Source organism: Montipora foliosa, chromosome 8, assembly GCF_036669935.1.
Source record: "Montipora foliosa isolate CH-2021 chromosome 8, ASM3666993v2, whole genome shotgun sequence".
NCBI lineage: Eukaryota > Metazoa > Cnidaria > Anthozoa > Scleractinia > Acroporidae > Montipora > Montipora foliosa.
In genome coordinates this window covers 12,298,572-12,311,071 of record NC_090876.1, presented here as the reverse complement: position 1 = coordinate 12,311,071, position 12,500 = coordinate 12,298,572, and the positions used below count along the sequence as shown (strand labels likewise).

Below are 12,500 nucleotides of genomic sequence, written 5' to 3'. Positions count from 1 at the left end.
TCCAGACTCTCCTCTCTAGCCGCCAGAGCACTGGAGCAAGAAACGGAAGAATTAAAGAAATGGCGTTCTTCGAAGGTGAAGCAAAAGATTCTGAACAAGTACACATTGGTGCAATTAATTGTGCACCGCCTTTCACTCACCAACTCGTAGACTTTAATACACATGTCGAAATGCAATCGACAAACACATGGTGAGAAGACAGTCTCTGTCGATCCCCTAGCTCACGGGGGATTAATAAATTCCATTTGGAAGGTGACTTCCATTTGGAGAGTGACATTGAAGCTATCAAAGTATACCAATGTTTATCAAAGCTGTCATGAATCCAAATTGAACAACATGCAGTGACATGAAAAACAGTGAGGCAACCAAGCAACCCATGCTTCAAGACGCTAGTACTTGTGTAGCGGGCTATAATGACGAACTGTCGAAAGACTCGGTCAAGATTTCCACCTGGGTTATCCAGCTGTTATATCACACCAACTAATGCATAAGAAAACTTCAGGCTGCCAATTTTTAACAATCGCGGTAACTTTCATATCCACGAGTGACGACAGTGGCACTTTGATTATAGACATTTCATCTGTAAAGTATCTCTTTGTGGGCGCAAAATATAACTGTAGCTCTATAATGCGTTATTAAGATGCTAAATATGCGAAAGAACTTTGTACTACAGGTGATCATAGGCAGATTGTTAGTAAAAATCTGGAAAGCAAAGAAGACCTGTTCACCCACGGTAAACGAAAATTAATGGCCACATTTTCTTGAAAACGGTTATTTTTGCTCAGAGAGCATTCTTAAGTGTTTTTGGTTACGCGTAGCTAAGATGAAACTGTTCATTGCTTAGCTTGAACATGTCGGGCTGATGAACTCCAGAAGCAATTTAAGAATGAATAAGTCACTGAAGATTGATTTGGTAAATTTATGGTCAAAATAAAGCGGATAATTACCATGATACTACGCCTTTAATAGCAAGGATCGAACGGAAAATCTGAAAATTTTAGGCCCCAACTGGGTGATACTGGTGCTGTCCTAAATTAATTGACATGAATATGAAACTTACACATTGTTGTCACATTTGGCGCCCTACAGTATGGTTTTTCCTCACAAGTTATCGCGTTCGAGGCGAAGTCAGTCAACCAGGCACAAATTCGACAAAAGAACTTCTTTAAATTGTACCGTTTGGTGAACACTAGATAGCAAAAAATGTGAACAAAACATGGTTGATGAAAGGAAAAGGACAAATGCTAAGATAAAAGCAATGCAGTACAGGAAAGGTGGAAACTTACATGAGTGGTACTCCAGTAGGGCGAGAAACTTAAGAACTAGCTGAATAAAACTACAAACACTGTGAGATGCAACCAGAAACACTGCAAACGAAAGCACGAGGTTTTAAAATGGAGTGGGCACTGGGAAAGAACTGTAGGATTGGAAGTTGTTCCCAGGTCCCATGAACTAACATAACGATAACATGCAACATTTGCGGGCCGGGGTTCTAAAACAAAAATGGAACAAGATCATTGCATCGTGACACGAATCATCGAAACATTCGCCATCAGTATCACAGTCGGGTTTTCAACTAACGTAAGCCTCGGGTTATCATCTTTCCCTGAAAGACCTGAAAATGCCATCAAACCGCTCAACCTGCGAGAAGGTAAATGAAAAAAAAGAGAACTTCCATAGTATTGAAACAATCAAAGGCCGCGAGGCGGAACCTTCATATGCGGGGAAGGTAAAATGGACTAGTGTCCAGTCTAGGTGTTGAGTTTAATATATATCAGTTTCTCTGTGGTACAAATTTTCTTTTCAACATTTCCTTAATATAATCTGACGGAGAACCTTTCTTCAGCCTTCCAGTTGGCCTTGGGGTGATCACAATCTGGCCACTGGAGTCCGAGAGATTTGTGGGAGCCTCCACACTTGGTTCACGTGACAGATATCTTGTTTGGATGGTAAGCGATGCCGTAAGAACCAAGACCCTCATGATCCCTTTGTATGAACGAAAACCGTTGCTACGCAAACTAACAACCATCCTGTAAAAAAAAAGGGCACCCTACGATGGGGTTGCCCAAAATATCTGTTTCGCAGTGGAAATTTAGCTGGCTGCTAAGTTATTGATTTTTATACTCTTTTGCTGGGAAACTTGAAATATCTTTAGCACTTCAACCCGTGCTGGCTGGATGAGAAAAGAAACTGGGGAGGACTGGAGGAGAACTCGTTCACGAGAAGCTTATCGCTGGTTCAACTTACCGAATGTTGAAAAAGAAAAAACCCATTTTGACCGCTTTGGCGAGCGGTTTAGATTCACGAAGTTCTTTACTGGCTGGGAAATAGTGACACGAGGTCGGTTCGCTGGGAGTTTCTCTCACTATCTAGCTGCATGGGAGCTGGGATTTTGCTCATAATCATCCTGGGGGTGCGGAACACTTTTTTTATAGCAAAATTAAAAAACTCCTTAGCGTGCGTTTTCATGTACGTTTTTGACCTATTATTATGCATCTTGGAAATAATTTTCGTTCGGTGCACCTATAAAAAGTCGACAAGTGAAATGTGGAAGAGGTATTCCGTCTCAAAGAGAAAATGACATGGGGCGGTTCTTTAGCTAAGCTCAAGTTCAAAAGGTAGAAAGTACAATTCATTGGATAAATGACAATCTGGAGGGTGGCTTATCCAACGTGGAGTGACCGATGAATCTCGTGGAAAGCGTTGTCAACGTTTTAAAAAATTAAGGCAAGATAAATAAGTGATATGTGTTATTTGAAATTGTTGTTTTGTTACTTATCAGACGTCACAACAACAACAATCTTAACAATCTGAAGTGGTACAGGAACACACCTACTAAGAGCCTACAACTTCATTGCGCTTGTGGAATGTCATTTTTTACAGACGGAGTCGTTATATTTAGATTGATTTTTCCCGCAAAACCAAACCTTTCCAGCCAATCACAAGTTTTGCATGAGAATTTGTTACCCGTGCGATTGAGAACAGTCACTCGTGCAAGCCAAATCGTATTTAAAGGTGCTGTGTCATGGCAATGCAGCTATTTTTGTGTGGCTACCAATAACTCACCCCTACTCGCTATGTGACTTAACGTTAACACAGAAATTACTTTTAAACAACATATCTAAAAGATTCGTAACAAAAAAACATGTCTGTCGAGCATACATAATTTAAGTTACAAACAACACAGATAAACTTTGAAAAACTGTTAAGCTGAACAGTTTTCAAAAATGAAGCTCGATTGCAATCCATTTTAATCTTCTTCAATTTTGCCATTCCTAAACCCCTTTCGTATTTCCTGTTTTATTCTAATCTTCCTTCAATGTTTTAGTAACTATTTTTACTTTTCGCTCGATGTGGCTGCCAGTTCCCTGTCGCTCAATTTAACTAAATTTCGTGACACAGTCCCCTTTAAGAACATATCTAAAAATAGCTTCATCTGTGAAAAATGCCGTTCCATCAGTAGACCAAGTATTGGAGTTGAAGGCTCCTGGTTATGGTCTCCTGGTGAAGATGAAATATGGCTAATATTCTAACTGATAACAGGGTAATAACCAAAAAGAAAAAAAAACAATCAGAAAATTTAAACCTGTTATTAAAAACAAGGATAACGAAAAAGCATCTATTACTTTTGAAATTCGAAAGAAAGCGGGTTTTTGTTTTTTCGTTGTTTTTTTTGACAATGCTCCACCCTAAGGTTGACTTATTTTATGGCACGTTCGTTTGACATTCTGGAATACTATTAAAAAAAGTAACCCTCTAGATTTTTCGTAAATTTAGACAGATATCTCAAAGATTTTTCAGAAAAAGCTGTTGAGATGAAAAGTCTCTTTTGTATTCCAAAATATTAAAATTCTCCAGTAGGTAATTTGTACAAGTAAACTTTCCCGTTCGTATTCCAGAATAAGGCAATGGAACGCACTCTTAGCAAATGACCCAGCCTGGGGAAGTGGGGGGGGGGGGGGGGTGGGGGGGTGATAAGCGGGTTTGGAATTAAGGGGAGCTACCACAAGTTGAGAGTCGAAACTAACATGTTGGAAATCCATAATTTCATCAATTGATAACTAATTCATTCATTTATTTACGTTTTTTTTTTCTTGTTTGGCAAAGAAAGAAATTAACATTATCAATAAACACGCTTTCAGTGTGCGTCAGCACGTAATCGTTAATTCTGCTGACTCTTAGCTTGCGTAGCTGGAGGGATGTTCTATCGCAGGATTATTTAAACACTCGCGAGCACGACAGACTTGGCCGCGTGTAGGCCGCGACTGGCATGAGGACTACTAGTCTTGGATTTCCACTTGCCGCCAAAACACAACGATGCCACTATCGAATAACTTCCGCGTGTTTAAATAATCCTGCAATAAAGTATCCCGCCAGCTACGCAGCCTACTTTTATGTCGGGAAAAATGTGCAGAAAGACGTCGAGTGGTGAGAGCACTCACCTCCCACCAATGTGACCCGGGTTCGATTCCCAGATCTGGTGTCATATGTGGGTTGACTTTGTCGGTTCTGTACTCTGCATCGAGAGGTTTTTCTCCGGGTACTCCCGTTTTCCCCTCTCAGCAAAAAACAATATGATTTGATATGTGTTAATTTGATTTGATTTAATTTGAGCCCTGGCCAAAGGAGAACGATCGAGAGCTGATGAGAGCTGAAACTCTTGAGAGCTCATGTGAGTCCACGAGAGTGATCGAGAGTTGGCCAAAAGAGAGCGAGAGTTGACGAGAGTTTGTCCAGAGTTTCACATATGGTGCAAACAAAAGAGAGAGTCTGGGAAAACCCTTTCTGACGTAAATGTGGTGACTAGCCAGCCGGTATATTCAGCTTTGGCGTTTTCCTTGGTCCCCGAATCCGACGCTATATTATTTTTCCTTTTTTACCTTAGCCCGCTGGGAGAAAAAAATAACTGCATACGGTGTGGCGTCCCCAGGGCTCAATACTTGGACCCTTATTATTCTTATTATACATCAAGGACTTGCCTAACTGTAACCTGTTTTCTGATGTAAGAATGTATGCCGACAATAGTTATGCATCAAAAGATCCAGATGAGTTGTTCTCATCCCTGACACGTGACTTAGGCAACCTTAAACAATGGCTTGATTCTAATCGCCAAAGTCTTAACGTTGTCTCAAAGCTAAATGCTTGCTCATTGGGATTTGGCACAAATTAAATCTCGTTACTATTTAGTACCTCGTATTGCCTTGATGGCCATTCAATGGAAAAAGTTGACTCATATAAATGTCTTGGATGGTATACAGGTGAATGAAACGCTATCTTGGGGTCCCCATATCTCTGCGGTTAACCGAAAGGTCTCAAAAGGTTGCTTGCAGCTCTAAGAAAACTTAAGCCACTATGCCTCCAACCAGTGCTCATAACAATTTACAAATCTCTCATTTTACCACATCTTGCTTATTGTAGGGCTGCCTAGGGTGGCATCGGTACTGGCTTAAGTAATAAACTCGAAAAATTACGAAACAGAGCTGCTCGCATAATAGCCGGTGCTGACTGGGATATAAGATCTTCTCACATTCTTTCGGAACTAAACTGGACGAGGCTCGCTGACAGTCGTTCCAAACAAATGAAAACCCATATGTTCAAAGCAGTGGACGATATATATATATATTATATATAATAACTGCAGACAGTACTGTTTCGGCCTTCTGGGCCTCATCAGTGCAATGCTGATGTCTGGGATGGAGGTTAAGCTTATAAAGCCACCCCAAATGTCCCACACATGTGGTACATCATGCCAGAGTGCTCAAACTAGCGAGCTAGTAAGCATGCACAATTGCCAGCGGCAATGACTCATCCCAGTAGAGTGCTCAATTTGGACATGAAAGCAAAAGCTTTGTAATGCCAAAGAGCTATATCTAACTGCAGACAGTATATATATATATATATATATATATATATATTCGCAAGATTCGCGAATACTAGTTAATACTATCCATCGATGCAATCTTCGTGACTCAGAGCTAAATCTGTTCATCCCATGAACGAACTCAGAAGCTCTTAAAAAGAGTTTCCGTTACAGGGGTGCCATTAATTAGAACAGTTTGGCTAGCAAAGCAAAGCGGACCACTAGTTTGAATAATTTTCTTGTATTAATTAAGTAATTAATTAATTAATTAATTGATTAATTATTTAATCGTTATAATGTTAAATCCGACAATGGATTAACTAATTATCTAATCTTTATAATGTTAAATCCGACAATAGATTAAGTTATGCTGTAAGACTTTTTAAGTAAATTAAAGTTGTAAGTAAATTACATTTTTAGCATTTAGGTAAATTAGATTTTTAATTATAGTCTGTTATTCTACAACTTTTATTAGTAATCGTAGTTGTAAAACAAGGCTCCATGGGAGAACACTTATTAGTGAAATGGACTCCGTGATGAAATGAAGTTTTGATTTGATTTGATTTTGAACTGCTGACCGCAAAACTCTCGCTCAAACTCTCGTGCGCAGCCGAACGAGACAAAATTCTTGCGAACTCTCATGAAAAATTTGAGCAGGTTTCAAATTCAATGAGAGCGCTCGAGAGCTTATGTGAGTGGCCGAGAGAGGATAAGAATTCCTGGCTAAACGAGAGCGAGAGTTTCAACTCTCGTCAACCCTCGCTCTCGTTTGGCCAGGGCTTTAGATTTAAAGGGACACTTCGTGATGGATGTCAAAATTGAACGTACATTTAACAAGGGTCATTACTGGACAAAAGTGCTTTTCTTAGACCTTCCCTCCTCCCAAAGGTACCGCTACACGTAGGCTAATGTAGAGTTTGAAGATAAATTTGGAAATGCTTCCCAGCCTGGCAAGCCTGTGCTCTTACGATACGAAATTTGGAAAAAATTGTAAAATAATGACGAGTTTACCGAAATGACGTTAAGGAGATGGCGGAGCTTAGCTTAGCCATTGGTGGACCCAGAGCAAAACGCTGCCAAAGCAGACCACGAAGCCATCCAAAGGTTGCTGCCGATTTTCCCGCCACGCAACAAGAAGCTTCTCGTATGTCTTTGCAATTTCCCACCAGAGGGCCGTCATCCCTAAGGAATTTACTTCTGACACTTCGTTGCCTTAGATACCACAGGCAGCCCAAGCTATGGAAAATTAAAATGATAATGGCTAATTGAACGGTCAAAGAATCAACAAAAAAAAGTAAGCTGACATACCATAACAACATGTATTTTCTCAAGCTATTGTAGTTTAGAAAACATATCTCGGATTCAGGCTTTGTCGCTCAGCGACTGACAAAAGGAAACGAGACTGAGGCACAAATATGGCAAGGCAATAGGCCACTTTCGATATATTCAAATTCAGCCCTAAACAAAAGACATCATTCCGAAAGTCTCTGCACACGAGCCAGAAGGCCATCAGGCTTGAGCTTATCCCGGTTTCCATGGCATGAAGCGACTAGGAGTATTCCTACTCCCCTTTGATGGGATGCCAGTCCATCCCAGAGTTACCCCCCAGAGCCTCGAGATGATGTTTTTGTTTAGGACTGAATTTTAATATATCGAAAGTGGGCTATTGTAGCATTATTTAATACTGAGTTTCAAATTCAATTCAATGAAATTCAATAATCGGTGAGCAGAAAATATGGTGTGTGGAATATGGGCTATGGACTACGGACCGCGCACTTTGTATAAAACACAGACAATTAAAGGTCTAAGGGGCTCATTGAAATAAAATTGAATTTCATTTAAAATTGAAAATTGCTGTAATTGGCTCTTGCCATACACAACCCAGGGACCTGATGGGCTAAGTGGGCCGGGCGGCTCTGGGGATGAGAATAAAATTCTTCTCGTTCCCAGAGCCCAGCCGCCAACATCAGTCAAGTAATCAAGTCACAAGTCAAACGAGAAGCTCAGAAGTTCTGGTAGCTGTTGTAGAACCGGCAAATTTACAGCAGATTGGAACAGGAACAAAAGGGAACGAAAAAAAGTGCGCATTTTGAAATTTGAGGGGTGTCATAATTCTGCAGGATTATTCTAATTAATGCGATCTTCAGATGCAAAGCACATCACCCTCAGCTCCATCGTACGGCTCATTGGTTCTGGACGCACCTTCTGCAACTAGAAGTGTGCTTATCCCTTGGAAACGCTGATGAAAACATAGCAGGATTTGTTAAGGCTATCCTAGAAGGTATATTTAGCTGCTTTGATTTTCATTTTGGCAACGGTTTTTGGAAATAGTGTCCCACAAGTTTCTTCCGGTTGTTTGTGTCACCAATATTAGTGCTCTGCGCTGGAGATTCCTCGACACATTTTAATAAAGTTCATCATCATCATATGATGATTTCTCTTGAGACGCGATAGACCCAGGGACGATTTGTAAAGGAGTTGTCATTTTACCAAGAAAAGCGATGGATACCTCATCCTTCCGTTGGCAGATGTATTGGTTGTCATAATTTGAAAATCAAGAGCTGTTTACCAACCTATTTTTCTTGCATTTTTCCTTCGGGTACGAGCATTTTCAACCAGGCGGATGTACATAAGAACTTGTTTGCTTCTTGAGCAGTGGCAATTATGTAAAGTTATTTAAAACTTACTTGGCATTTCCTCCTGCTAAAATGTTCCTCTACCGATCTATTTTATAGTGATAAAGTCTCTCAGAGAAAGATGAAGCGAGAGCTCATGATCATAGTTTCTCTCACTATGCTTCATTCAGATTTGTGAGTCTGTGAGAAGTTTCATGTACATGGTATGAGAAGAAGTTGAACATCACAGATGAAGCGAAGCAACTACAAAGGTACACGCTAATGTATCCTTCTGATTTCTTAGTACTTTATTGAGACCTAATAATCATTGCATGGCCCTTATTATTATATGTACTTGGGGTGTGTTGCAAGGGTTCAGCTGTGTAGCACCTCTCGTAACCAGCTTTTGTTTGGTATTGTAAGCAGCTTCTATTGTTTTTAAGTCTAAGTCATTGTTTCAATTGTTTTAGTCCTTTGTTTTTGGCTTGGGTAGCAAGCCAATCGCTTATAAGTTATGAGAGCTGCTACATCACCCCAAGGGTTACTACATGTCTACAGATGGCCCTAATTTTCATTTTAGGTTATTTAATTATGACAAGTCATGAGATTCCTTTAAATTTATCCTGGGACAGTTGTCATGTAACTGGGACCTTTGCAATAAAGTACAAGCATGAGTGCAGGTCTTCCAGTGAGCACGCACACAAACACATCAAAAAGTAGATGCAGTGTGTAGCATGATCACTCAGTGGGTTGGCGGCCATTTAAGCTTAGCATAGACTTTAATTTCTGGTGCATCTTTGATTGATCTCTTTAGTTTAGCACAAATAGGTCAGAGTGTCGAAATGCCTGCACATAACCGCCTGCTCTCCTCAGGGGCTTTTCAGGGTCAATGAAATATTGAACAAAAAATATTACAACACTCATTTTAGAATGCAGGAGACAGACCAGTTGGCTATAATAACAAGGGCAGCTGCAAAACTGAACAGGGACTATCCAAAACTACTTCAGCCAGTGGTCAGAGTGAGGCTGGAGACAGAAACTCTGGATTACAAGTCTGACCCACAAACAACTCATCATTTAGCGTCCCCTTGCAACAACCACTCTGCCACTTTCACACACTGTGCTAGTCATACATGTTTATCATTTTAAAGTTACTGGTGGGGTCCAGGGCACTGCAGTAAGAGTCCTTGCACCTGGTGCTAGGTCAAGATATTTGATAAGCACATGTAATTTTGAAATAAAAAAAAAGGTTTTTACTGGTTTGGTAAGAGATACCTACATTTTTTTATGTGATGTTAGGTGGACTTTCTGTGCTCATTAAGGACAGTGCCAACTTACTGGTTTGGTTAGTTGGACTCTCTGTTGTCAATAAATACCAAGTCTAAACTGTTGGTCAGAGTTTTATTTTTCCCCATAAACCTCCGTGTTTGGATAATGACAAAGAGTTGTGATGAAATTAATTTTATTTCATTCTTTGCTTGTGCAGTCTAGAAAGTAAATATTAGGCAAATTTGTGCAAACATAACTGGTCCATTGCCCATGCACCACTAAGCACCGACTTCCTAAACTTTGCCAAAATTGCATGTACCTTAATTTATATCGGGATGAGCATTTGGCTATAAAATGAGATAATCGTTGTTAATACTTAGTGTTTATATTGTAAACCATTTCAGTTGTCTGTCAATTGGAATTGGAATCATGGCACAAGGAGGACTATCTGTAGAGGCAGAGGAGATTTTTGCCCAAAGCAAGGAAGCACTGGACATTACTCTTTTAGGAAGTGAATGGAATTCATCGGCTGGGGCGTTGTCAACATTAAACAGAGAGCTTGCAATTCATCTGTCACAACAGCCGCATGTCAGAGTTTCTGTGTTGGTCCCAGAGGGTGCTTGCAAAGATGAAGACAAAAAGGCAGCCCAAAATTTTGGGATCAATGTTCTTGATGCAGGTCAACAACCAGGCTTCAGTGAACCTCTTGACTGGTTGTGCTTTCCACCTGAAGATCACAGAATAGATGTTGTTGTTGGCCATGGTGTGAAACTTGGCCGGCAAGTTAACGTCATAAAACGTTCTCCACAATTTCAAAATTGTAAATGGGTGCATGTGGTGCATACTGCTCCAGAAGACCTTAGCAAATATAAGGGTTATGATAATCCTACTTCAAGGGGTGAACAGAAGCACTGGGATGAGGTTGGTCTTTGCAAGTATGCTGACCTTGTTGTTCCAGTGGGACCAAGACTTAAAAAGGCTTATTCTTCCTATTTGCAGGGGTGTAAGAAGGATGAGGATATTTTTGAAATAGTTCCAGGTCTATTTAATAGGGAATTTGGGGGTTTGGTGCAACAGTCCAAAATTGAGAGTGATGATGATTTTAATGTGTTGTTGTGTGGGCGTGGAGATGATGAGGACTTTGAGTTGAAGGGATATGACATTGCTGTTAAGGCATTTGCTGATGAACGCCTAAAAGGAAAAGGTTATTATCTTCTGTTCGTGGGTGCCCCTGATGGGAAGCAGGATGAGGTCAGGAGAAGACTTCTCAATTGTGGAATTACTGATGAACAGTTGACAGTGCGAAAATTTGTACAGAGCCGTTCAAGAATGAGGGATCTCTTTAGTGAAGTTGACCTTGTCATCATGCCTTCAAAATCAGAGGGATTTGGTCTTGTTGCTCTTGAAGCCTTATCAGCTAGTTTACCAGTTCTTGTAGGGAGTAATTCAGGATTTGCTAGAGCAATAAAGAGCATTCCCTTAGGAACATACAGCATAGTTGATTCTAAAGATCCAGGTAGATGGGCTGAAGCAATTGAGTGTGTCAGTGTTAGACACAGAGTGTGCCTTGAAGAAAGCAAGTTACTGAGAGAAGCTTATGGCCGGGAGTACTGTTGGAAAAGACAATGTGAAGCACTGGTTGACAAGTTATGGAGTATGGTTCATGGTATGGTAATTAATATCTACACTTTGTACGTATTTTGTGTTCTGACATTAAGGTGCACCTAAACTCAAATATTGTTGGTTTCTTATGTTCTCCTCATCCAAAGCAAATATATTTCACAATGGTTATACCCAAAATCTTGCTTTTTCTGTGTCATGCAAGCCACGTAAAGTTGGCAGAACTAGCAGTAATTTGGACCCATGACCGTTTTGTAAAAGGCATGGGTCTATTCTTAATTTTAAGTCACAAGCTGCTTTGCATTCCTGTTTTCAAAGACATTTTGCATATTTTTTACAGAGCAGTTTGTGATGTAAAATCATGAATAGGCCCATGTCTCTCACATCACGGTCGTGGGTCAAAATTTCTGCTAGTTTTGATAACTTAGCGCATCTTGTCCGGCAGATAAAAAGCAAAACTTTGAAATAAGAATGATAAAACATGTTACTTTGCTGTTGGTGGGGAGAAAAGTATTGTAGATGAAAAATTATTGATTTTAGGTGCACTTTAAAGTTTCTGTTCCCAGAGGACCTTTTGGCTTTTTGTCAGTTCTGTGATTCAGATGTTAGGGGCAGATTCATTTTTTGACTGAATATCCATCCCGATTTAAACAATAACAAGGAATTCTGTCCCATCGTGTACACATTAAAATCATCCAAAAAAAAAAAAATCACTTCCCTTTTTTCTTCAGAATTTGAAAGTGTGTTTGCTTAACACCTGACTGGCAACAGTTTGAGCTTTTGCTTTTATCCAAAGTCCATTCACTTTGAATGTAAGTTTTGGATTTCACGGTCCGCCATTACCGGTACTCATGTTCAAAACTGACCGATTGGACCTCAGAGGGTTGGTTCCCGGGGAGGAATTTCTGGGTGGGGATGTGCCGCTGGGACCCTGGAACCCTTGGCCTATACCAGAGCTAGTTCAGCTGAATTTTGCTACCCTATACTAGAGTAAACTCCCACCGATTTCCGTCTAAATATTGATACTTGACGGTTAATAATATCCAGAAGAGTTTCATGATAGCCATTTATCGACGCTGTTGTAGCTGAGTTGCGTAAACTTAAACTTTGCCGACTCGATATTTTTATATTTTTGA

At 40.2% G+C, this 12,500-nt stretch overlaps 1 protein-coding gene and 1 long non-coding RNA gene across 5 annotated transcripts in view; one reads left to right on the top strand and one right to left on the bottom strand.

The window, feature by feature from the left end:
• LOC137967759 (uncharacterized) overlaps positions 1-2,159 on the bottom strand; it is a 416,483-nt gene extending 414,324 nt beyond the window's left edge. Inside the window, exons 1-2 of the long non-coding RNA XR_011116574.1 lie at positions 1,287-2,159; positions 1,061-1,189 (exon numbers count right to left, since the gene is read on the bottom strand). This is a non-coding gene — a long non-coding RNA (uncharacterized lncRNA). The remainder of the gene's footprint in view (positions 1-1,060; positions 1,190-1,286) is intronic.
• The window catches only part of LOC137967744 (uncharacterized), a 138,409-nt gene that overhangs the window by 51,560 nt on the left and 74,349 nt on the right, over positions 1-12,500 (top strand). The window contains exons 1-3 of one of the 4 annotated variants that reach the window (XM_068814302.1): positions 7,837-8,141; positions 8,596-8,747; positions 10,149-11,410. The exons of 1 other annotated variant lie outside the window; for it this stretch is intronic. In XM_068814302.1, the coding sequence (XP_068670403.1) occupies positions 10,174-11,410 (1,237 nt within the window). In that variant the 5' untranslated portion in view covers positions 7,837-8,141; positions 8,596-8,747; positions 10,149-10,173. Of the gene's footprint in view, positions 1-7,836; positions 8,142-8,595; positions 8,748-10,148; positions 11,411-12,500 lie in introns of those variants that run through there. 2 more of the 4 variants (XM_068814301.1, XM_068814300.1) reach the window with 2 other exon arrangements.